Genomic DNA, 26,939 nt, shown 5'->3' on the forward strand with positions numbered 1-26,939 from the left:
TCATATGTTGTTTTTCTTGCAGAGATTTATACAGTATCTGGCTTCAAGGAACACACTATTCAACCTCAGCAATTTTTTGGACAAAAGTGGCCTACAAGGTATATTACCCACATTGTGCAGCAATAAGCCTTTGAGTACTCAGCCAATATTCATCTGTGTCATGACATTTAGCATGACCCCCTCAAATGTTTTGTTTGTAATGTAGGCTATGATATGTCAACGTTCATAAGGAGGTATAGCCGCTACCTGAATGAGAAGGCTGTGTCGTACAGACAAGTTGCTTTTGACTTCACTAAAGTGAAAAGAGGGTAAGAAGCATTTACTTTCACTTCTTAGCTTTCACTGTTGTGTTGACTTGTACCTGAGCCACAAAGCTTGATGTTCTTCTTCCAGAAACCTGGTCTTGTTTGACACCCTAGGGAAGGGTATCTGATCTGATACTGAAAAATAACAATGCAATAGTGTTATTTCTTGCAAAATGTATTGTGACAGTTTTGGTAAAAGTTGCATAAGTTCATTAGATATATGCAGAATTTATCTTCTACAGCTCTATTAGGGGAAAAAATAGTTCCTGTTTTTGCTTAACTTTTCTTCACATCGTTTAAAGCCAAAATTTCTTCCCATTTTTCACCAAACCTTCTTATTTAGGATGTTGTTGTTGTTTTTTTTCAAGCTTTGTGGTGGGCCTGGGCACAGTGGGCCTAATTTGACAGATTATTTTGCATCTATTGCAGTGTAACTATAGTTATTACTCTACTTCATCCAGTGGGACTGTTTCACATTGGTACATTGCAGTGTCAAACAAGACATTGTGAAACTCTACACTGCAAAGTCATATGTATGCACTGATACATATATGTTTTTGTGTTGATTCAGTTAGTTGGAGATCATTTGGATGAACCATGTCCATTTACAGTTTAAAAAAAAAATCTAAATCAAGTAATGAACAATCAAGACTAGGAAGCCCATTTCCATCGGTGTCAGCAGACTCAAAAATATCTTTATTAGATTAGATTAGATTTGTTGAAGCATTCTCTTTCTTTTCCACAGGTCTGATGGAGTGATGAGAACCATGAACACAGAGAAACTCCTCAAGACCATCCCTATTATCCAAAATCAGATGGATGTGCTACTTGATTTCAATGTGAATGCTCAGTATTGGCTGTACTGGTTGGCATCTAAATCTATTGCTGACAAACTTAAAAATGATTGTTCTGAACTCCTCCACCTCTCTTCCAGGTCAATGCTAATGAACTGACAAATGGTGTGATCAATGCAGCCTTCATGCTTCTGTTCAAGGATGCGATCCGACTGTTTGCAGCGTACAATGAGGGCATAATCAACCTCCTGGGTAAAAACAAGCTTTTGTGTTGGTATAGCCGTGCAGATTCACTATTTGGTCTGCAGGCTTTTTCTTACTGACTCTGGGCATTATGATTGAAGGGATCACTACAGATGATGAAGGACAGTGGTGAAAGACTAACTGAATTACTATAGGCGTCCTTGCAATTATTTAATACTTTGTTTTCAGCCTTGGAAGCAAGGATTTGCTGAGGGAATTTTCGTTAGCATTCCCGCACAGTTCATGTAAGTCTTTAATTAACAGAAAAATGGAGGACTGGAGAACTGATGGCTTTCTTGAACTGCAGACCCCTAACAAGCTTATTTCAAAGACTGTTTATAGAGGGCAAACTATTTCCCTGCAGACCTCAAGAATTCTTTTCTGACCCCAGCATAAAATTAAAGGGAAAATTTGGCACCTTTTTTATGTGGATGTCCAGTCATTGTTGATATTATATGTAGTCAATTAAAGCAATAAATTCCTCTCGCGAAGCCATGCCTGCAGTGCCTGTATGTACTAGGATGCATTGCTCGCGAGCTTCTGATCTCCACCCAGCGGGCAATTACAGCTCGGAGCAAGCTTCTTTGGCCATATGCTCGAATAAATACAGCTGAATATCCGAGTCAGCCAAAACATTGTAAAATGTATCCTCGTCCATAATATCCTCTGCACTCATATTTTGGGATGACATTTTTGCTGTTGGAAATGTAGCTTGTTTGCAATACAAGCGAAGAGTTGAGTCCTTTTCCAGTTTTGTTTTTGAGCAGCATCTAGAGCACGCCTCCTGGCTACCCAAGCTGAAGTAGCCTGTAGTTCTTCCTTGCCTCTAACTACGTCACTGTCAGGTCAAATATCGGCGCTGGATGCAGGAAGAACTACTTGGCGTACTCAGCTTTCTCAGTCAATATAGCACGCACTGAGGAAGTTATTGCTTCAATCGACTGCATTTTCCATCAACACTGATTGGACATCCACATAAAAGGTGCCGAATTTTCCCTTTAATGTGCAGCCAGCTTTCCTTTCTCCTGTTGTAGCATGAGCATGCACTGCTCAGCTTCTCCTGGGAAAAGGTTACCCACCTTGGTTTCACCTTGTAGACAAAAAACGATTTTCAGTAGCCTTGTTTGCATATCGTGAAACAGGAAAAACTGCTATGATAGGGCAGATCACTTGAAACTGTAGTTTGGTACAATAGTCCCCAGTGCTCATGATCATATGATGGGCCTTCAATATTTACTAAGCGAATCTCACAACATATTGGTATGATTAGTGATTTGTTCTCATTGTTCTCATTTACTTTTTGTCCTGAGTCCCAAGATTTCAAAGGCAGCTTCAGGCGTTGAATTTTACAAGCATATATCAGTGTCTGCTGAGACTGACAATTTGATGTACAGTGGTGTGCAAAAGTGTTTGCCTCCTTCCTGATTTCTTTTTGCATGTTTGTCACACTTAAATGTTTTAGATCATCAAACAAATTTAAATATTAGTCAAAGATAACACAAGTAAACACAAAATGCAGTTTTTAAATGAAGATTGTTATTATTAAGGGAAAATCCAAACCTGCATGCCCACGTGTGAAAAAGTGATTGCCCCCTAAACCTAATAACTGGTTGGGCCACCCTTAGCAGCAACAACTGCAATCAAGCGTTTGCGATAACTTGCAATGAGTCTTTTACAGTGCTGTGGAGGAATTTTGGCCCACTCATCTTTTCAGAATTGTTGTAATTCAGCCACATTGGAGGGTTTTCGAGTATGAACTGCCTTTTAAGGTCATGCCACAGCATCTCAATAGGATTCAGGTCAGGACTTTGACGAGGCCACTCCAAAGTCTTCATTTTGTTCTTCTTCAGCCATTCAGAGGTGGACTTGCTGGTGTGTTTTGGATCATTGTCCTGCTGCAGAACCCAAGTTCGCTTCAGCTTGAGGTCACGAACAGATGGCTGGACATTCTCCTTCAGGAGTTTTTGGTAGACAGCAGAATTCATGGTTCCATTTATCACAGAAAGTCTTCTAGGTCAGGAAGCAGCAAAACAGACCCAGACCATCACATTACCACCACCATATTTTACTGTTGGTATGATGTTCTTTTTCTCAAATGTGGTGTTACTTTTACGCCAGATGTAATGGGACACACACCTTCCAAAAAGTTCAACTTTTGTCTCGTCAGTCCACAGAGTATTTTCCCAAAAGTCTTGGGGATCATCAAGATGTCTTCTGGCAAAAATGAGATGAGCCTTAATGTTCTTTTTGCTCAGCAGTGGTTTTCGTCTTGGCCATTTTTGCCCAGTCTCTTTCTTATAGTGGAGTCATGAACACTGACCTTATCTGAGGCAAGTGAGGCCTGCAGTTCTTTGGATGTTGTTGTGGGGTCTCTGAATGGCTGAAGAAGAACAAAATGAAGACTTTGGAGTGGGCTAGTGGAGATAAGTTGAGCAAACTGTTTGCGAATGTTTATTCAACATCTGTTGCATAATAGCCGAACCTTATATGGATTCAGATGTGAATTTGATACAGCATTCTAGTGAGGCTGACAGACTTTGGAGTGGCCTAGTCAAAGTCCTGACCTGAATCCTATTGATATGCTGTAGCATGACCTTAAAAAGGCAGTTCATACTTGAAAACCCTCCAATGTGGCTGAATTACAACAATTCTGCAAAGATGAGTGGGCCAAAATTCCTCCACAGCGCTGTAAAAGACTCATTGCAAGTTATCGCAAACACTTGATTGCAGTTGTTGCTGCTAAGGGTGGCCCAACCAGTTATTAGGTTTAGGGGGCAATCACTTTTTCACACGTGGCCATGCAGGTTTGGATTTTGTTTTCCCTTAATAATAACATAATCTATGGAGATACTGTACCCATAAGACTATAAATTGTGTTTTGAAAATATAAACTTAAAAACTTCAAAATAACAGACAAAACAGAAATATGTGGAAAGGAAATGATGATGTTTTATCATATTTTTGTTGTGCTTATATTCTTGTTCTGTTAACAGAGAAATACTTTGACATGAAGAAAATCCAGTGCAAAGAAGGACTTGAGATCTACAAGAAATTCCTTACACGAATGACAAGAATCTCAGAGTTCCTCAAAGTTGCAGAGGTAAGTCAGGACCCCATATCCGCCAATCAGTATTACAAAGGGGGCCTTGGATCATTTAGATGGGTTGGCTATTTTCTACCATCCAAATTCTGTGTTTCTTTGTTCTCTTTCTATAGCAAGTGGGAATTGATCGAGGGGACATCCCAGATCTGTCTCAGGTAAGCAAATTCTAAAGATAACCATTTGGCATCTTTACAATTACTTTGAATAACTTACAGCCCTCACCTCTTTGCTGGCTTTGCTTAACTTAAAAAGAGAAGAATGGGGTCTATATACTGCTAGAATATACAGTGTATGTGTTTGCCATGAACCAGCACACAAATGTGCTTTTAAGTGGCAAATCATCATGGAATAATGGCTGAAATAAAGTATACTGCAATGAAATGTGCTAGTAATAGTGAAATACTATAATTATTGCCATTGGTACAAGTATGTTAAAGGGTCAGTTCACCAAATCACAAGAAGAACAGTTTGTCATTTAATCCAACTGGTATCCAGCTATCCCTATAGTTTCTGTTTTATGTGCTGAGGTTTTAAGATATCCACCACTGAGAATTCAGTCGCAACTCAATACAATGGAATTGAGTGAAGTGTTATTTGTGCTGCATTTGTTGTAGGAAATGATATTGCTGTTGAGATTTTTTTTTTCTCAGTGCTTTGGGCACCACAAACAAAATTCCACTCAGCTTCATTGTATTTGGGTACCAGCAAACGTATTGAAGAGGAACTGTCCACATGCAAGTCTCAGATTTTGTTGAACTGACCCTTTTTAAATATACAGTTCCGGAAATATTTGGACAGTGACACAATTTTCATAATTTTGGCTCTGCATGTCTCCACAATGGATTTGAAATGAAACAATCGAGATGCTGTTGAAGTGCAGACTTTCAGCTTTAATTCAAGGGGTTGAACAAAAATGCTTTGAAAAGTTTGCGAATTGCAACCATTTTTATACACAGTCCGCTATTTTCAGGGGCTCAAATGTAATTGGACATATTAACATAATCATAAATAGTGTGAAGCACCGTCCAATCAACTTTGCTGAATTTGGCAGAATCTGAGCAGACAGTATATTCCTATACACTCCAGAATTAATCCGGCTGCTCTGTCTTCTGTCGCATCATCAATAAACACTAGTGACCCAGTGCCATTGGAAGCCATGCATTCCCATACCATCACACTGCCTCTACAGTGTTTTACAGATGATGTGGTATGCTGCGGATCATGAGCCATTCCAAGTCTTCTCCATACTTTTTTCTTCCCATCATTCTGGTATGGGTTGATCTTAGTTTCCTCCGTCCAAAGAATGCTGTTCCAGAACTGGGCTGTCTTTTTTTAGATGTTTTTAAGTCTAATCTGGCCTTTCTATTCTTGAGGCTTATCAGTGGTTTGCACCTTGTGTTGAACCGTCTGTATTTGCTCTTGTGAAGTCTTCTCTTTATGGTAGACTTGGATAATGATATGCCTTCCTTCTGGATTGTTTTCTTCACTTGGCTGGATGTTGTGAAGGGGTTTTTCTTTACCATAGAAAGGATCCTGCGATCATCCATCGCTATTATCACCAGTGTGTTATTTATTTATTTTTTTCTTCTCAGAATGTACCAAACTGTTGATTTGGCCACTCCTTATGTTCCTGCTATCTCTCTGATGGATTTGTTTTGTTTTTGCAGCCTTAAGCAATTGTATGAGGAATTCAACAATTCATTTTTTGTCGCATAACACAAATCTATGTGAGGTTCATAAGGTTGTTGATCAGTACTGATGACCTGATTGCTTTGCAATACTCAGATTTGTAAATCATTTTATAGTCCACTACAGTGGTAGTGAAATATGTTGTTATTTTATTTCTATGTTTTAGTTTATCTATCAGCACAGTAACACTTTTAGACTGTTTACTGTTAGACGATTGTGTGCATCAAGTGAGTTTCAATTCAAGAGAGCTGTCACAGGAGCTATAGTAACATATCTCAGCAGTACTGTACAAACTATTGGTAACTTGGTAAGATGTAAACAGTTATGCAGCATTTGATTTGATTTACGGTGTTAAGTATACTGACCCAGTGTAATTACGGGTCATTATTTGTGCTCAAATAGGTTTAATGACCTCTATATGAACTTCCAAAATGTGACTATTACTGTCTTTTCACAGTCTGCTAACCCCCTGCAGCTTCAGGCCTAACAAGTTTTAACACCAAGTGCTGTGCATGCTAGGCAGTCAATGCATGTGCCCACTATTGCACTGACAAACACCTTCAAACTCACATTCACTCGTGATCTTGCACGCCATACAGCAAATAAAGGTGTGAATCAAGGGCTTTAGTATGGGATATGATAGGTCCCTCTTATATAGACCAGTAACCTGCTGAAGCGGTACATTATGTACAAAATACATTTATTTGGAGGCTCTGTTATTCATTATAGTATTTAGTTGAACTTTGTAACTGCAGATAAACCATAATTAAACAGCTTTCTCCCCAAACATTTTCTAAATAGTATCTTGACTGTTACCACCTTTATTTTCTGTATTTTTCCCTTCCTTCTATCTCTCCATTTTCAGTTTACAGTTTGTGTAAGTATCTGAACCTTTTCTCTCTATGTCTCTGTATTTCAGAGTAGCTCTGTTTGTGGACTCTTGGCAATAACTTGGCATGCTTGAGTGTTGTTTTGTTTTTTTTCTCTTTTTTTTCTGCCTTTGAAACTTAATGTGTGTCAATGACATTCATATTAGGCCCCCAGCAGCCTTCTGGATGCCCTGGAGCAGCACTTGGCCTCTTTGGAGGGAAAGAAAGTCAAAGACTCAACAGCGGCCAGCAGGTAGGTCTGCTTCACTTGATCTGGCTCACTGCCATCCAGGCTCAGAGCGGAGCCTTTTTTTCCCAGCATGGAAGATGGTAAAAGTAAAACTATTCATGTATATGTCACGATTCAGAACACAGTAGAAATGAGTCAGCTTTGACATTACAGAGAGGTAATGCAATAAGCTTACCAAAGTCTAAGTGTAAAAGTGTATATGTGCAAATCTCACTGTATTTAAACAAAGTTTTTTGATAGCCCTGAAATGATTCTTGGTTTGTCACTGTTTTCTGTGTCTGTCCCTTGATTCAGGGCTAGCACCCTCTCTAATGCGGTCTCGTCCCTGGCCAACACCGGCATATCTTTCACCAAAGTTGACGAGAGGGAAAAACAGGCAGCCCTGGAAGAAGAGCAGGCTCGCCTAAAAGCACTAAAAGTACATTTTTCTCACTCACCTACATTCCTTTCAGTTTAGTACTTAGCACTTCAGTCCTGCAGGCATTTTGCTATACCTTGAAGTTTAATGAAGTCATGCCATTCATATCATTAGGACTCCCTTCTAGTGATTATATCAAATGCATAGCCATAACTATTGTTACAGATTTTGAGTAGTAGGATGAATGGGTTTTTGGTTAGATGCCTGAAATAAGGTCTGTGGTTAATACAAGCTTAAGAGATTTTCACGTTTTGTATTATGACATAAAATAAGTCAGTAAATATCCCATTTGTGAATGTTGAAGCTTTTACGTGTATTTAAAAATGGCGGTTGCTAACAAGTGGCTAAATGAGAGTACACAGGTTGTCGGGGACATTAAATGTTATCACGCCGAACACGGAAACTCATCTACTCACTAGTCCGCCTTTACAGCCTCGTTGTGTTTATACTCGTGCCCTTGCAAACTATTCTAACTCAAACTTTCCAACTTTTCACAGCCATGACCACTAACTAGATCAGGTCACGCTAAGAACAATTTGGAAGCTTAGTGACGGTGACGTTGAAGTCATGCGATCGTGGTGTAGTTTGTTTATAGCCTAACGCTAGCTTTTTACTTCTGGCGATTGCATTTACGCTTCAGTAATCATAAAAATTTTGTTCATTTGTGAAGATTATCTTGCTGAACAAAAGGTGTAAGTATCAAACTTTTGTTTGCCACAGAACTTATTTTCTGCATTAATCCAAAATCCAGTGGAAAAATCCCTTTGGCTTTTTGTCGCGGGAACCAGGGACACTGTATTTCCTGTCTATCGCTACTATGAACTGCAAAATTAAAGCAAAATGTTTAAAAAGTCATTAAAAACGATTTTGGTATTATCATAATGAGTAGCATACAAGTTCGCCTCAGTGTTGCTAACATTAATTATTGTAGGAGCAGCGTCTGAAAGAGCTCCAGAAGAATCCTGCTGCAGCTACCACAGACTCCTCCCCTGTCTCCCAGGTGGGCGGGACCATCAACTCAGCCCCTACCATTGACCTCTTCTCCACCTCCAGCTCCACCAACAGGTGAGGCCACAGGACTTACGCCCTATAACTCATCTTAAAGTGACTACCGTTTAGTTTCATGGCTTCTCCAAATGTTTTTAAATAGATGCCACAACATCCTAATGCTTGTACATTCAGATGCAGATGAACATATATTTAGATCAACCCATAGAAACTGGAATGCTGCAGCAGCAGTACTAATAACTTTATCTAAAAGACAGTACCCACCCCAGCCCCAATATATGTATATAAGTAACTTTATATATTGTTTTTATTTTATTCTATTCAAATTTTAAATGTTTGTATATATGTTCTGTGTATGTTGTGTGAAGGGGGCTACAACTTTCATTTCATTGCGCAGCCTTGTCTTAGAATGACAAATAAATGTACATTGAACATTAGATGTAGCACAAGAAAATGCAATAAAAATGAAAATACTTACAAACTTGCAAATAGGGGCAACGTAACAGTTTAACATAACACTGTCAACAGCTTTAACACCGGAACCAGAAATAAGAGTGAAGCAAATATTTTTAGGTTGCCCTGCGTTGAGGACAAAACTGCAGTCCATTGCAATAGAAACCTTGAACTAAGGAGAGAACCTAATGTTTTGTCAATGAGTGACTGATTTATCCTGAATGCCCTTATTTTCCTACTTGTTCGCTCCAGTGCCTTCAAGGCAGCAAACGACCTGCTGGACCTACAACCAGCTTTCGAGCAGACGCTGCCTCTCTCCACCACCAACACATGGGGAGGTGAGAGCTCCACTCTTCTTGGCAACACTTCAGTCCACACTGCTACCACATTTACAAACACACATACACATCACATAATCGTTAGCACACACATCTCTCAAACATTCTCCACAGTACACACATTCAGTAGTATGATTCCTTAGAAATTATGTATCTTTGTAAAGGAAGGATTGAGGTTTACAGTATGATTATTCAAATTCAATATCATATATATGAATACAGAGGGACAGTTAAAGACAAGCTGAGAATACAAAACATAAGTATTATTAATGGTAACTAGTTAAAAACCCAGTACTGAAACCTACTTATATTAATTGATGTCTTTTTTGTGAGGTGTTGGCCATATATTCTGAACTGTAGTTGGTGTTTTACATATTCCGTTAGACATGTGATATTGATTGGTATATGACACAGACATAGCAATTGTTTCCTGTAAAAAACACGAGTATGATATTGACTTGCATAGGGCCTAGTTGCAGTTGTAACCTTATCTCATATCTCTTTATAATGTTATGTGCTTTTCACTTCAGTGTCATATCAAAAGGTATGTAAATAAAGTGGTTGGCACAGATGACAGCAGTGTATGCCTGTAATGTAACATATTAGTGAGCAGACTAAAAGTATAGTTTTAGAGTAGGCCACGTAGTCTGTTCTCATTCATTTCAAGTAACTTTTATTTATTGTATTGCAGAAAGCTTATCCAAAATAATTTCATTGTATAATATAATTTAACTAACTCAGGCCTGACATGTGAATGTTGGCAAAGGTTAGAGCTTGTTAGTGTTACCATATATGGTTCCCTTGTTCATGTTTGCACTTACTGTATTTTAATGCGAAACAGGTCAGGCAAGATATCACCAAACTGACACGCATTCTGAACACAAACATCATACACAGCTGTTTTATTGTAAGCACAGTCTTTGGATATCAGCCCCCTGTGCTGGATTGTTTTGATAATGAAGACCCTTAACCTGTGGACTGCTGAAAGCGGTTGTGATAAAGCTGGTCCTCAGGTCTGAAATTTGGGCCAGTAAGAGCAGTGCAACAGAGTGCTTGATATCAGTCTGTCGTATCTCAAACACTCTTTTAAATCTTCTCACCTTCATCACTGACATTTTCCCCTTGTGCTACATCTTGCATGCACTTTTTAAACTTCTCTTTTTAACTTTTCTCACCCTCCTCTCCACCATAATCTCCCTGTTTTGTCTTCTTTTTTTTCTTGTCCTTTTCTCCCCCTCTGCCCACTCAGATCCTTTCACCTCTGCTGCAGAAGCTGTGGAGGAATCCATTCCAAACTCAAACCCTTTCCTCACACTACCTGTTGTTGATACTGTCCACCTGTCACCGGCGTCCTCGGCTGCTGGCAGCCTGTCCTCTAGGACACCTAGCCATGAAGTGTTTGGTGGGATTGTTTTGCTGCATCTTCTCTTATCTTTTACAGCCTAGATTTAATTTTGTGTCCACACAACATGTTAATGTGTTGCACTGATGTAACAAGTCTCATAACGTCGTCCTGGCTGATGATTTACTGTAGGTGAATTCACTGTGTAGTTTAAAATGGGTATGGAATGAATACATAGAGGAAAGAAATAGAGGAAATGACTGAGTGGTTGAGGGTCACTGGTCAGAACTAACTGTTTTCTGACACTTTTCTCACATTCATCAAACGTCTGGCATGCTGCCCTACTCCAAACATTTGCTTCCTTCCACAATCAGGCTAAGTTGCTAATGTTTGTTTTCACAGCTCTTTGATTTAGGCTGTTTAATCTTTTATTTGCTTTTTGTCTTTCTGTTTGTATTTCAAAGGCCAAAACTCTTTGTTGCTTGAATGTCCATCTTCATCAGCAGCATTTTTGTTTTTCTCCAGATCATTACAATCCCTTTTTTGACTCAAGCTCTTCCCTGGCATCTGATCTTGATACGACTGCACAGATAGAGACATTTATCACAGGTACTATGGTGGACAACTGTCTGGCTGCTAGAGTGCTGATGTGAGAGTAGTGAGGTGTTGTGTGACATTTGTGAATTGTCATGAGTAGAAATGGATTAACATAGTGTCTCTCAGTGAAATCAGAGCGTTACACAGAGCGTTCCTACTGAACATGGCGGCTCCTCCCTCCCTGCTTCCTACAAGCCAATGGGTGTGAGCCTGCATTGTTTTGTGGTTTGCCACTAGTTGTGCGCTGCCCTGAATTTTGCCCTGTATTTAGGCTAGCCATGTGATGAGTGCCGGCTTCCTCCGCTTTTGTCCTGGAAATCCTGATCTTTGTTTTTCCTCTGTTACAAAACCATTCCCACAGTTGCTTGGCGTCCTTGCTGCTCTTTCATCGCTCTATTTTTTCTGGTCTCGTATCTCATAATCTTCTGCCCTCTTCTCTCTCCGTCTGGTTCTTTGCCCGTCTGCTGTTGTTGCTGTGTGTCAGACTCTTTCTGTCGACCAAGCCCTTACAACACCACTCCTCTCCTCCAATCTGAGCCCCCTGCCATAGCTGGTCTATTCAGAGGTAGGTACTCTGCAGTTGATCAGGGTGTTACAAGTCTTACTCAGAAATCCAACCTAATACATCTGATGTACCTTACTTTTGTTGCTTTGCGTTGTATTTTTCTTATTCTCCTGGGGAAATGTCCACATGGACATTGAGGTTGTTACAGCGTAGCTACAGCTGAGTTTAATTGATTGAAAAATGTGTCGGTGACCTAAAACATAGATGGTAAATATCAGGTTTGGTGTGAATTCTAGCAACTAACGATTATTTTCATTATTGATTAATATGTTGATTATTTTCTTGATTAATCATTTATAACATGTCAGAAAATAGTGAAAAATGCCCATCACAATTTCTAGCAGCCCAACGTCTTCAAATGTCTTGTTTTGTCCGACCAATAGTCCAAAACTCTAAAATATTCGGTTTACTATCATATAAAAATAAAATGTAAAGCAGCAAATCCTCACATTTGGGAAGTTGGAACCAGAGAAAAATAATGAATCAACTATCAAAATAGTTGCTGATTTTATTTTATCAGTCAATCAACTAATTGATTAAATGCTTAATTGTAATTAAGTGTTTCCAAGACTTACTTACCCTCAACAAATATACATTGAACATTCCATCATTGAAGATAAAGAAATAACCAGTTCCCCCCACTGACAGTAGCCTCGGTAGACCAAAATCCAATACAGCCACACATTTTATAAAGAAGTTTTTGTCATTTGAACAACCAGCAAAAAAATGTTTCACTAGTTACTAACACCCTCCACTGCCACCAAATATCACTTGAGTGTACTAGAGATCATAAATGATCTCTCTGTGTAAAATGCATCACATCTTTGTGTCACCTGTTTAGATAGAAGTAATCAAGCTGCATTACCCAGGATGTGCCGATCTAGGGAGCAAAGGTGATAACTGCTGCTTTTCTTGAGTGTTCATGGGCGTGGACGCTGGGAATCAGAACAGTATCCTGACACACCACCGGTCTGTGCACTTACATAGAAAATAATAGACATGGGTGTTACGACACGCGTCATATGGCGCCAGCGGGTTTACACAGTCACAATGTGGCGACTCGCCTTCCGTGTGTGTGTGTGTGTGTGTGTGTGCGTGTGTGTGTGTGGCTACCTCTGTCTGGTCCGTAAGTGCTCTCGCTCTGCCCTTTGGTGGCAATGAAATGAACTATTGAAAGAAAAGATCATTCAGACCCTCCCATAGTCGGACTGGCCATCGCGAGCACTGGGAGAAATACCGGTCGGCGAGATGCATCTTCGGCCAACTTTCAACTGTTAGTCAAGGTTTTGCAGCTGAAGCCATAAGACAGAAGACAAATGGGATAAGATATTATATTTAGCAATATCGGGTGCCTTTTGTTGAAACATGTTCAACTTTTCATAAAGTTCACTTTTCGTGAACCGACCAATCACAGCCTGGATGGAGCGGGACATTATAAAGAGGTTGCTGTTCTACAGTAAACTTTAGAAATGTTTAACTTATTGTTATGTATGAATGGTTATTGACAAGTTAGTACATAGCATTAACAAATTAGAGAATAACCACCATTGTAGACCATTTGTCTTGCACGAGGATTTAAGAAAGGAACAAAACCTTCAAAAATGATAAATGTTGGTTGTGTGTTTCTTAAACTGCTGTATTGTCCAACTGGAATTAATACTAGTGGTAGGCGATATAATATAGTATACTATTGTATGAAATGAGCCAGGATGCCAGTGCCATTGTGCCAATATGTGCTCCTTCTAGCCAGCTACCTTCCCCTTGTTATATTTAACATCTATTTTACTAAATTATTGTAAATATTGTTCAATAATCTTGTTTAGGCTACATAAAGTGTGGTGTGGTTTGTGTGGGTGTTGGTGTGTCGTCGGGTTATATTTATTACCAAAGCATTTATCAGTAATACAGATAAGGTGGAAAAAATATGAATATGTTGCATTGCAATTCAATTTTATTTATATAGCGCCAATTCATAACAGAAGTTTATCTCATTGCGCTTTTCCTATAGAGCAGGTCTAGACCGTACTCTTTATAATATTAATTACAGAGACCCAACAAATCCCACCATGAGCAAGCATTTGGCGACAGTGGCAAGGAAAAACCTCTTTTAACAGGCAGAAACCTTGGACAGAACCCGATTGCATGTCAATTTAAGTGCTCAACTTTGTGCTGGTGCTCCTAAAATTTTCAGTAGGGAGCACTAGTGCTACTAGTGGAAAAAGTTAGTCTAGAGCCCTGAGTTTAGAACTGTACACTGTTCTATCTACAAGGGTAAGTGAACAGCTTTATAAAAGCATGATGCCTCCCTCGGGTATGACAGATTTTTCATTAGTAGCACACATGGTGATTGCTACAATAAGTCAAGTGGTTTATAAGTATGTGACTGGTTCTAAAAGGAAGAATCTTCCAAATATTTGGTGTGTTTGTCTACCTGCTTGTGGTTGTGTTGGGAGGAGCAGAGCTATTTGGGTGTCAATATTTGGATCCTGATAGTTAGTTTTCTTTTTGCTTCACCAGGGTTTACATCCTCCCCAACGCTCCAGCAGCCACAAAACTCTCGAGGCCTTAACGTCGACTTTGACTCAGTATTTGGCAACAACACCAATGCCAACAACCTGGATTCTACAGGTTAGTGTTGTACTCCTACACACACTGACATTTTCTCTTCCCATTGCCCTTTGGTAGCCAGCAGACCTCATGTACTCTGCTGCCACCTGAAGGTTTGGGGAACAGATTGCATGTGGATCATATTGAGGCTTTAGACAATCAAAGTGCTGGACTTTGATTTGTTTGTAAGTGTGTGTGGTTTATGTGGACTATGAATGTTGAGCATATCCCAAACCAAGCATTCATGCCTCATCAGACTGTAAAGTGGCTTTCCTTTATCATGACAAAAGGTTGGTGCCGGTGGCTCTTCATTAGGGTTTTGTCATGTGGACAAAGAACAACCAACACAAAAGTGGCAGAGCCTGAAATGCATGGTTATACTTCATAACTAGTCCTTTTTTTGAACTATCCTATAGAAAAAATGGTGTGGTGGAAAAAAGCCTTTCTATTGTCTCCGTTAGAATATAGGGATGCACTGGCATATTTACCAATCATAGCCGTTTTATATTACATATTTTTGTTATGGTTGCTAACACAGCAGCGGCAGATGGCCGCCCACCATTGAGTCTGGTTCTGTCCAAGGTTTCTGCCTGTTAAAAGGAAGTGTTTCCTTGCCACTGTCGCCAAATGCTTGCTCATGGTGGGATTTGTTGGGTCTCTTTAATTAATATTATAAAGAGTACGGTCTAGATAACTTCTGTTATGAATTGGCGCTATATAAATAAAATTGAATTGTTTGTGCATGGGGTGGTCAATGTGCATTGACCATCCCATGCTAATTCAGGTTTTCAGAAAGCAGTGGTGGGCAACCTTGCACTCTAGTGAGAATTTTTCACCAACCAAGTGTTTGATTATTCCTACTTCACTAACAGAACAAAGTGGAATCCCAAGCAGATATTTTCACTGCACTTTCATTGTCAGCATCTGCATATGGTCTATATACATTGTAACAATTTTAATCCTGACTGATTAACCCAGATAGCATTTTACTTCAAAACCCACTACAATGGTTCAATTAGAGCTTCCTTAATGGCAGAAAGACATTATATGACCATGAAATTGATTTCACACTCTGCTCAGTACATAACCATAAGACAATGACATAGGTGGGGTTTAGCCCTTTCTGAAATATCCTGCCAAGCACATCACAGATAGTACTGAAAAGCCCCACATTTGATAAAACTATTCACTATTGTTTTTTGACCTGTGATTAAGTTGAATTATATGTTTTAGAGATATTAATCTGTTGTGTGTAGTATTTTAAAATCTAAACATCACTTTAAATAGACATAAGTGTAATTAAAACAAATGAGCCCATTGCTGGAAACATTGGCAGCCTGTAATGACCTCTACGTTGCATTTAACATTTTGTGCCACTGAGACGGATTTTGGAGGAAATCGCATAAATTGTGATTAATGAGAAATTAGTCAGAATTGTGATAAACATTGTCAATAACAGTACCACTGGAGTGTGATTGAGGTTAATGATTATTTTACCCAGTTTCTGAAAGCTACATTTAGCACCTGGAATCTCTTACACACTCATTATTTGTACACCCTCACTGGGTTCTAGGCTGCTCACAATCTCACAACATTTTTTTTCTCTTTTCCCTTGTCCTTGGGTTAAACACACTCCCTGTGGCCTTGGCTTTTTGCATGGCATATGCATGACTGGGTGAGTTGACTCGACACACATTCCTCTCACACAGTCTTGGCTTGATGAGTTTTTTCTGTGAGCCCTGCTTCCTGCCTTATCCACGCTCAACACCACCTCTCTCTGTCCATGTGTGTGCATTTTATGTACTGTTGTGTGTTTGTCTTTGTGTGTTTCTTTGTTATTGTCTGTTGTATTGTGTTTTTACCTGTTTTGGGCACCCCAACCTCTCACCCTCCCCTCCCCTTCCTTTCCCCTCCTTCCCCTTTGTCCTGCTCTCTTTTGATTAAGACATTTTAGGTGGCATCCTCAAACCCACAGTGGCATCCTCACCCCATCAGGGCATGACCCTGAACGGTCAACAGCCCCACAAACTGGTGTCCAACGACCTGGACTCGTCACTGGCCAATCTTGTTGGCAGTAAGTTCCCTTTTTTGTAACCTTAATGCCAAATATTTAAGAAATTGAACCAATAGTGCTAAAAGCAGATCATTAGATGAGGTGACATTTGTACTAACCAGTAGCAGTAAAAGAGAATAGTATAATTTACAAAATTATAGCATGGAAATAAAAAAAGCATAAATATGAAATGTGTAAAATTGGCATAAAATGTAAAGAAAGGGAAAATGACATCTGTTTTTCTACATTTTATGTCTTGTGTAAATTAGGTGTCTTGTTTTTTTTTCGTGGCTGTGCATTCATTCATTACTGTGCTTCTGTCCTCTTCAGGTCTGGGAATTGCCAACGGCACAGCAAAAAAGTAAGTACGCTGAAGTACTGTTAAACTTCATGTCCCTGGTACTGCATACTAAACATGACTAACATTTTTACTTGGTCTCTGTAGTGATCTTCACTGGAGTCAGCCTGGTGAGAAGAAGCTGACAGGTGGAACCAACTGGCAACCCAAGACAGCTCCCTCTACCACCTGGAACCCTGCAGCCATGGTAGGGCTATCACCTATCTGCAGCAGATCAGTTGGGCATGAATAATTTTTTTAGCCGCCTTATATACTAGTGGCTCTTCTCCATAGTCCTGCAAGTCCTAAGAATATGGGGGCTTCAGTGTGGGCTTTCCCTAAATGAATCAAATTACCACCATTTTGAATCTCATACTGACTTAAAAGGCCTTTTCCTACTGGAGTGTCCCATACATTGAACTTTTAAGAACCTGAAAGACTTTGGTGCTAGGTTCTGCCTTGCACTTACAGCGTTTTACAAACCGGAATGTTGTGGATATAAGGCATTTTTGTTTAGCAGGTGAGTGCAGTTCAATTGTGGGACAGATAACAATCAAATAAGTGTTGCTAGTATAGATTTACTTTCTTGTTTACACATAAATATCAGTACCATAAAATTTATAGATAAGCCCCCACCTGCAGGAGGAGGTCGACAGAATGGAGCAAACTAGTAACATACTCCCCAACAGTGACTAAACAATCTACAGAACAGACACAAAAGCAGTGCCTGTGAAAACAGTAACATGTTAAGTTACAGCTCATTAAACTCCTGCAGTTGTACTCATATTGCAATTCTGAATAATTGTCTTTAAACTGACAAAAGCTACAACCAGGGACATCAAACCAGAAGTTCAACCAACCGATTAGCCAACAGCCCAGTAGCTTTAACTGGCTCTGCTGTAATTCTGCATGTCAAACATATCAGCAGTGGGCCAACATGAGAAAGGAAATACATGCACTCATGTATTAGACAGAAACTATTGTTATGTTTATCATCATAGCAGGTAGCCAGATGGCTAGTAAATATCACCTTGGGCTAGCCAACTGAGGATAGAGCTTAAACCCTAAATTCCCTTTGTACCTTATGTCTTGTCTGTTTAATGTTAACGTAACAATGTTAACGCCGTGCTAGCGGCGAGTTCACCACGTTGCACATGCTCTTGTAGCTTAACCTCACAAAATGTCAAGAAATATAATTATTATTATTATTATTATTATTATTATTAGACGAAAATATTCGTACACCTATTTTCCTTATTAAAGGAAACAACCGTACACCTTCTGAATTTTCTTTTACCGAACTAAGACCAGCTTAATTGCCTTGTTAACTCATCGTAAAACACACTTCATTTAAACTCAACAGAAACAAAATAAAACTCACCAAAACCACTGTTCCAACAATCACCAACTGGTTTGGTGGAAATAAATCCTTAATTCACAGAGTTAGATGTGAAAATAATCTGGCTCTACACACTGCCTCTCTGATGCCCGACCTCCCTCTTGCTCCTCTCCTGCTTCACGCCTCTCCTGAACTTGCCGTGTCTTTGTCGTCCTTGGAGTCAGAGTTCTGGTCAGAGCTGCTGTAAATCACCTCGGTACTATAGTCTCTGTCGTCAAACTGGCCTTCGTCTGTCCCAGTTCGGCTGTGTTCACTGGGAGGCTGCTGAGTCTGGTACCGTTGCCCGCTTGCCCGGCTCCGGTTCTGGTGACCCCGTCAGTGCACGCAGGAATAGAAGTTCTATGAAGTTACCCACCGCCATTTTCTCAATTGGTGCCCAATTGGTACTATGCATGTGCAGCTCTCAACAGAGATAAGAAAGAAGCGAGATGGCTCACTCCATAGCTACTTCCATTATCAGTTTTGGGAAAAAAAGATGTTTTAAATATTTTTTATTGGCCGAGTGAGTTGCTAGATTTACTAGTCCGACTTGGCATTTTATTTGCCCCAGGCAATCGGGCAATCCTTATTGTTGAGCCCTGTGATCCCTAACATGATGCAAAAAAATAAACCTTATCATGTCATTATTGACTATCTGAGGAATGAGAGGAGTGAGATGTCCCTGAAACAAACCAAACACTGTCAGCGAGAACTGAATTCTGAAGGAGAGCTCTCAGTGACATGAAACAAGCACAGTCTGTGATGAATGCGCCAATTTTGGCACCAGGGTCACATCTGACTCACTTGTGCCTCCCTCGCCAATGACAGAATAGTTAATGAAACGTATCCTTCCCAAGAGGGCTGGGCGTTAGACAAGTCTGGGTCTGTTATCACTGTAGGGGCTGTTGGAGAAGCAAGGAGTACTCAGAGAAAGGTTCTGTACTTTTTTCTCTCTTTCTACAAGGAGCTATGCACCTGCTGGTAACCAACTTCTACCCTCAGACACTGTCTTTTTGCTTTCCTTTATCTCTGTCTGTCCTTTCAGATCAGATCCAGCTTTGATAAGATCAGAAGCCCTTAGTCTAGTTTTAAGGCATTCTTTTAGTAACATTTGACACACTTTCAGTGGAAAGTTTCAGTGTCTGTCACTGAACATGAAATGTGTCTGGAACTTTTAGAATGATATTGATCATCAGCTGTGTCAACTTCAATCCAAAAATGATTCGTAAATCCCCATATTGCCTGAATCCTGCTGTCATTTTCTCACATTATCTTCTTTCACGCTCCCATTCAAGCTGCATTCTTGATTTACTATGAAAACTATGCAGGCATCAGTGGTGGAATGTAACTGAGTACTTTTACTTTTTTAAAGTACTGTACTTAAGTACACATTTGAGGTACTTGTACTTTATTTAAGTATTTCTATTTTAAGTAACTTTATACTTCTACTCCACTACATCTCAGAGGCAAAAATTGTACTTTTTACTCCACTAGATTTATCTGACAGCTTTAGTTCCTAGTTACTTTACAGATTACAATTTTTTGTACCCTTCCTGTCCAGTGAAAACCATGTTTTTCCAAATTTGGTGATTTTTTATTAATGTAAACTGAGAAAAGTCTCCTACTTCTTAAGAAAAATAAACTATTTAAAACCCCTCGGATCAGCTGGAAAACGCATCGTCACAATGCTGAAAACAGGCTTTTTTTTCTGAGCTCATGAAACTTTCTAGAGATACGTGGTTCTCACAGGACAGTGATGCTACAAACACATGATGATAGAATATGATTCATTGCTGTTGATTAAACTACCCAACAGCATATAAAGTAGTTAAAATTTGTGCAACCGTAAACAACTAAAGCAGTAAAAATGCAACATACACATTAATGCAGCAGTAATATTAATCCAAAAACTTCAGATATAATAGGAAAACACTGACAGGGACTGACTGATATTTCTGTACATTTTGCTGATATACTTTTACTTAAGTAAGGTTATAAATGCAGGACTTTTACTTGTAGTGAAGTATTTTCATAGTGTGGTGTTTTGTATTTTTACTTAAGTAAAGGATCTGAATACTTCTTCCACCACTGGCAGGCATCAGTGCACTGAGTTTTGAATGAAGCAGTAAAAAACATCAGCAAGCTTAGCAAGTCCGAACAAGGTGAGCTTTGTCATGTGTCTGCTCTATTAACAGAAACAAATCCTCTTGCTAAGCACCTTTTTGAAAGTGGTTGAATATGATCTTAATTAAAATTGGTATTGAATCAATTCTTTCTGAAGCCTTTATCATGACATATTCCTGAATACATTTTTAAAGGTTCATGTTAGTTATTGTAATTAAATGTAAGCTGAAGTACGCTGAACTTAAATTAGATCATCTAAAAATAAACCGTTAAATGTGAGTTGGATATCGCCCTGTCCTTATTATGTAGAAGGAATCATCTTGTTTTTTGTGTCACCTCAGGCACCATCTGTCGTGGCCTTCCCTGCAACCACACCGACGGGCATGATGGCATATGCAATGGTAAGTCAGCTGGGACTGTATGTTCAGCAGGATTTCACTTCCTGTTACTCTCTCCCTCACTCACTCACTCACTCACACACACACACACACACACACACACACACACACACACACACACACACACAGTGTTTAGTGGCTTTTCAGAACCTCTTAGAGGCGTTATTTCTAAAGAGCAAATTTAGCGACCCATTCAGACCATCAAGGAAAAGGCAAGAAGTATATTAATATATTATATTGTAATTCATTCCTATGTATGCTGCTCAGAGTTATCACTGTCCTTGGTTGTTAATATGCTTATAATATACTATATGTATGTTTTTTTTACTTTTCATTGCAAGACAAAAGACAGAACATTGACAGGACAACATGAGGAAAACAAAACAATAAATACAGGACAATTAACAAAAGTCTAGCCAGAGAACAAGAGAACAAGGTGATGCTCGTTGTCGGGTGTTGTTGTGGTGATTTGGCGTATGTGTGCGTGGGGGCATGTGTGCACTTCCTGTGTCCCACACTGTCAGACTGGGAAAACGTCTATAAAGTGGATGGGAGAGTGAGAAAAGGAGGTGGCAAACTAAGGGGGGGGTACAGGGGAACAAAAAGGTGGTGGTGGGGTTTAGAAAAAAAGGGGGATAGGGGAGCTGTGGAGGGTTAACTATAAACAATAAAGTAAGATACAGAAATGGAAGAATGTATAATATGCATGACAAATAAATATATTGGCAGAGCTTAAAGGAGTCATATTATGCTATTTCCAACTCTATATTTTTAATCTGGGATTCCACTAGAGTAGCTTTGCATTATTCACAGTTCAGAAAAATCCTTATTTATCTTTTACTGGCCCATTATGCAGCCCCTCAGTTCATCTTTTGTCTGAAACAAGCCGGTTTAGCTCCTGTCTCTTTAAGGCCCCCCTACTCTCTTCTGATTGGCCAACTCCCAGAAGCCTGCCAAGGGGCTTGTGAGCCGCTGTCACCAGTTCTCTTTATAAACCCAGTGCTATGAGCCCACATCGCCTCGTTCTCATGGTCATTTGTCGTTCTCGACAACAAATGACCATGGAGGACAGGAACCTCCAAAATAAAAAAGAAAGAAAGAAATAATTAAAAGACTCAATAAATAAATGTATGCCATTAAATGCACCATTTATGTGTGTATGTATGTATGTGTGTGTGTGTGTGTGTGTGTGTGTGTGTGTGTGTGTGTAAATATATATGTATAGACATACATTTTTTTCTTTCCCATCAGCCTCCTCACATGGGCTCCATGATGATGACACAGCCCACTATGATGTACACCCAGCCTGTGATGAGGCCAGCCAACCCCTTTGGCCCCAATCCAGGTGCACAGGTAATGAATGTCTACATCTACAATGTCAAGCTTAGTGACCCAGCCTGTCTGAACCAGATAAACATTTGTGTTCAATTCTTCCATAATACATGATCACCTCAGCTCTGAGAGTCCACTTGCTCTTCCCTGGATTAGCAAGGACGTTTTAGTGAGTTTTATATAAATTCTATGGGGAAGTCAGGGAATGTCTTTTTATGAGATGAAATCAAAATCAAACAATTGTGAAAGGTTTTGTGTTTTAAAATTAGCATGTAGCAATTTTTCCAAGAGTTTATACAGAAATGCGTTTCTGGCTGGTGGTTTTCAGTTGTTTTTTTTCTTCTTCCGCAGCAAGTCAAAGTCAGGTGCTCCCCACAGGTAGAGAGTTGTGTGTATCAAAGCTCTCCAATCTGACTCTGGAAAGTTGGCCGCTAAACAACATTACATTCACAGGCCAGCTTTTGATTAATGAATACATTTTTCCTATCTGAGTATACAGATTTCACAGTCCAATCAATCTACGTTTTACACTGCTTTTCCATGCAAACTTCTGAATCAGTCTATAAGTATGTTTCCATCCACCTGTTTATATGCACATTTTTAATTTGCGCACAAAAAAAAACCTGAGTAGAAACGGCAGAAATTCGAAAGAGGATTGAAATATCGCAATAAAATTTTTATGTGTGGCTATGGTGGAAAATTTGATGTATCGATAAACAGTGTTGGACAAGTTTCTTTCAAAAAGGAATAAATTACATATTACTAGTTACTTTCATTTGAAAATAATAAGTTACTTGACATTACTGTCTGTCTAGACTAATGTGTTACACTGCTTTTGCGTTACTTTCACCAAAATAACCACAGAAGTATGATTAGACATTGTAAAATGGAAGAGGGTGATGTTGTTTAATAGCGCTATCCCTGCAAATGCCCCTATATACCCATCATGCATTCAATGGGCATCTTTTTAAATAAAATAAATGCAGTGCTGGACCAAGTAGTTTGTTAAATTAGCTATTTTATGTTCCAAAATGTATTACTTTTTGTTAGTGTTTGTAGTGTGTCTGTTCAGAACATGGTGGTTTATGTTGGTAGCCTAATTGTCATTTTCATTTTTGTGCTGGTTTTATGTTTTAACTATTGTTGAGTTGGCTGTTAAATTTCTTGACACCAGCTGTATTTTGCTAGCTTGGGGAAACAGAAGAATCTGCGGACTTCATGTTTTATTTGCTCTGGCAGATGCGTCTGGCCCCCCTCCCATTCAGACAGTTTTCCAACCAAAGTGGATTCAGTTAGGCCAATCAAAACCGTTGATCTACTATGGGAGGAGCATCATGGGTCCAGATTTGAAAAGTCACATGTCACATGTTCCGCTGCTCTGACTGGTTGTAGGTCTGGACCTGTGTCCAGTCTGCAGGTCCGTCCAGCACGGACCTGCAACACACCAGGCTCACAAAACTCAGATCAAACTGTCAAACTAGGCAGCGCTGATCAAATATGAATCAAGACTCTGTTAATGCATTGCCTATTTCCCGCCTCAGATCTGTGTAGAGTGATGAGGAGGCTGTAACCTTCCTCAGATTAACACATGAAACAAACAGAAATGTCATATTTCCATCATGTTTTCCATCGCTTGAGCTTTTACTGGAGCTCTTTTGATGACGTCATCTCATTGCGTCCTCCTCTTCTGCAATGGTTTAATGGCAACGACTGGAGAATTAGCTCCACCAACTGTTTATCTTGATGGACCAACTCCTAATATTCACAGAACAGTTGTGGATTTTCTTTAATGTTGTTTAAAATGTGGACTACATTTCATTGGAAACTGAACTTATGAGTCCAAAAATCTTGCGATCAAGAGGTGGGCATTGCTGTGTTTCGCTATCATTCTTTGTGTCAATGTCTATCATGATCTAATACGAGGTCTGTGATGCTGTTTTGACATCCACACACAATATCATCAATATGTGCGTTACTGAAAAATAGCAATGCATAAGTGTTATTTTCTGATCAGACACCTGTAGCGTAGCTTTTCTTTTGGAGTTCCTCTTTTATCACTGGCTCTCCATTCTTCCCTGGTCTGCTTTCTTCCTCTCTGTCCTTCTGTGTGACTCAGTCCCCCACAGCCTCTAGTCCCCCCAGTCTCCAGTCTCAGCCACCTGAGCAGCAGGGAAGGACCTCTCTGCACAGCTCTTTCTGCAGAATTTCTTATAGATTCAATTCAATTTTATTTATATAGCACCAATTCATAACAGGAGTTATCTCAATGCACTTTTCCTATAGAGCAGGTCTAGACCGTACTCTTTATAATATTAATTACAGAGACCCAACAAATCCCATAGATCATCTTTAGGTACAGCTCGTCTTCTGTGTGTGCTTAATTGCAACTCAATGTCCTGAGCGTGTCAATAAAGTGAATGTTTCATTCTACTTTGTGCCAGTTAACACTTTCCTGTGAGATGCCATCACACTCGACTCCCCCGCTGGCTGCTTTGCACACTCTGCACACACGTCTTGTCTCCAATTGAATAAGGACTGAATTAGTCAAGGTTTCTTTGCTCTGCAGGAGACTGAAGCTCTATTTGCTCAGGACTAATGTCACGCTGAGATGTGAGAGACACTTGTAGTTTTACGCAGGCATGAGTTTTGACATGTCCATGGATATAGGCAAGTTAAGTAGTTGTAACATGCTTTGTTAATAGCAATTCATAGTCTGATTCATTGTCTGAAAGAAAAAAAAGATTGCCGCTGATGTGATTCATCAGATGATATAACAGACAACTTTTATCTGAAAAAAGAACTAAAATGACCAGTGATATTAGTGTCTTGTGAATTGAAGCCCTTATTTTGCAATGCAAGCGTCACACACCATCTTTATTTTGCCTTGTTGGAGCATTTTAGCTGATGTATTTCTTTATATATAGAGCGTTAGACTGGAGATGCATTAGAAGTCTGGATACTGGTCTTGCATTACTGGGTCTACCACTATTTTCCTTGTTCTTAAAAAAAAAAAAAAAAAAAAGAGTTGACACTGTTGCTTTTCTATCTTACCAGATGCAGTTTATGTAACCTGAGGGGGGGGAGTCTTTCCCGTTTGAAGATGATTCACAACAAAGTCAACTATCCAAGCAAACCTGCTGTTTGCTTCTAATTAACTCACCTCTCTGAGAATGAAAGGCCCAAGTAAGACTTGTTGAATAAAATCACAGTGACTGGGAGTGGCTCTGGCCATCTCAGAGAGGCATCACAGTGGACATTGTGCCCATCTAGTCATGTCTAAGTCATAGAAGGAGAAGAAGACTGCGTGCTGCCATTCAAAACCACGTGGACAGGGAGCAGCCCCTACTGTATCCTGGACTAAGAGAAACACAACACCCAAAGGGAGAGCTTTCTGACATCACTGTTTATGTACCTGGGGAAAAAAACAAGTTGGGTTGTCACACTGTTTGAGTTGTCTTTTTTTGTTCCTCTTTCTCCAGGTGAGGCTGGGAGAGTCACTTCTTTTGATTATCAATCATGATTCCCGTCTTAAAGCATCCCCAGATTAGAAAACAATTGCAAACTCCTCTTTATATCACACTTTTTTTATGTATTGTTTGCAGTAGACATTCCGTGTGTATTGTTTGTATTTATTTATGATTACCTTCAGAGAGGATGACGTAAAAAAAAAAAATTAAATAAAAATAAAGTAAGTATGTAACTAGTCACTGACTTCCTCCTTGTGGAAGGTCTTCAGGTTTATAGATAGGTATGATTGATTGTAGAATTGGATTTTGAGTGATTTGAGATGATTTTTAAAAAAAGTTAATATAAAGTTTAAAGAGATGACACATTTTGCTGTTGGGGCTCTAAATATTCTCTGTACTCGCCTTGTACAGTTACCTGTGGCTCGAGGGGTCACACAGAGGGAGTGTGTGAACATAATAATTCATTAACATACGGCATATTGGTGGGGCCGATGTCTATGAATTTGGCATGGGAACGTTTTTCACATCAGCAAAAGCACTACATTTTGTGATTGAGGCAGCACTGCATTGGAAAGGAATCTGCATTTATGCTTTTGACGCTTTTGGCATGCCATTTATTCTTACATTTAACAAAGCTCCTGGCTGCCTTTTTTCAACCTGAATGTGCAGGGTCCCTTTCATGCTCAGATCATGTTTCCATAGGCGAGCACTGGGGAATTTTGGAACAATGTCGGGGCATGGGGAGGCGTCAGGTGTAGGTTCAGAGCGACTGGTAACTGGTAGGGATGGGGGTGGGGGGCAACTAGTTGTGCAGGAGAATAGAGCACTGTTGATCGGTGCTTTGTGTATATAAAACTTATCCTGCCAATTACAAGAATGGATGGGTGCAGGTATGAAAGATGGTCTGAACATAAAAGTGGCCCTTAATCCATTAACTGAGCATATTTGCTGCATTGTCCCTGCAGATTATATTTTTGTTTGTTTGATTTTTACAATAAAGTCCATGCTTCCACACTTCTTTGGCTCTATATTTATTTATCAACAGAAAGAAAAAATGTTTTGGGAACTGATTTGTGTAATAAGTGCATAAATAAGGAGAGCTCACTTAGAAGTGTATAACAGTATTTGAGGTTAGCCAAAGAAAAAGACTCCATAGATGTGAAGGATCTACATGAAGCATAGGCCCATGAACTTAGAAGAAAGGATCCCACCACTAGCTTCCCTAAGTCAGCAGGTAATTGATGGAAACTAAACTTTGAACCTCCCTGG

At 39.6% G+C, this 26,939-nt stretch overlaps 1 protein-coding gene across 4 annotated transcripts in view; it reads left to right on the top strand.

Moving 5' to 3' along the window:
• Positions 1–26,684, top strand: part of picalma (phosphatidylinositol binding clathrin assembly protein a) — a 43,255-nt gene extending 16,571 nt beyond the window's left edge. The window contains exons 4-24 of one of the 4 annotated variants that reach the window (XM_044221790.1): positions 23–98; positions 206–308; positions 1,051–1,144; positions 1,240–1,351; positions 4,336–4,442; positions 4,559–4,600; positions 7,000–7,011; positions 7,171–7,256; positions 7,548–7,671; positions 8,603–8,736; positions 9,385–9,470; positions 10,720–10,872; positions 11,338–11,421; positions 11,894–11,974; positions 14,492–14,602; positions 16,527–16,655; positions 16,965–16,995; positions 17,080–17,179; positions 20,815–20,874; positions 22,123–22,224; positions 25,258–26,684. In XM_044221790.1, the coding sequence (XP_044077725.1) occupies positions 23–98; positions 206–308; positions 1,051–1,144; positions 1,240–1,351; positions 4,336–4,442; positions 4,559–4,600; positions 7,000–7,011; positions 7,171–7,256; positions 7,548–7,671; positions 8,603–8,736; positions 9,385–9,470; positions 10,720–10,872; positions 11,338–11,421; positions 11,894–11,974; positions 14,492–14,602; positions 16,527–16,655; positions 16,965–16,995; positions 17,080–17,179; positions 20,815–20,874; positions 22,123–22,224; positions 25,258–25,272 (1,842 nt within the window). In that variant the 3' untranslated portion in view covers positions 25,273–26,684. The remainder of the gene's footprint in view (positions 1–22; positions 99–205; positions 309–1,050; positions 1,145–1,239; positions 1,352–4,335; positions 4,443–4,558; positions 4,601–6,999; positions 7,012–7,170; positions 7,257–7,547; positions 7,672–8,602; positions 8,737–9,384; positions 9,471–10,719; positions 10,873–11,337; positions 11,422–11,893; positions 11,975–14,491; positions 14,603–16,526; positions 16,656–16,964; positions 16,996–17,079; positions 17,180–20,814; positions 20,875–22,122; positions 22,225–25,257) is intronic. The other 3 variants (XM_044221791.1, XM_044221792.1, XM_044221793.1) reach the window with 3 other exon arrangements.
• The last annotated feature ends 255 nt before the right edge of the window (positions 26,685–26,939 follow it).

Source organism: Siniperca chuatsi, linkage group LG14 (assembly GCF_020085105.1).
Source record: "Siniperca chuatsi isolate FFG_IHB_CAS linkage group LG14, ASM2008510v1, whole genome shotgun sequence".
Lineage (NCBI taxonomy): Eukaryota > Metazoa > Chordata > Actinopteri > Centrarchiformes > Sinipercidae > Siniperca > Siniperca chuatsi.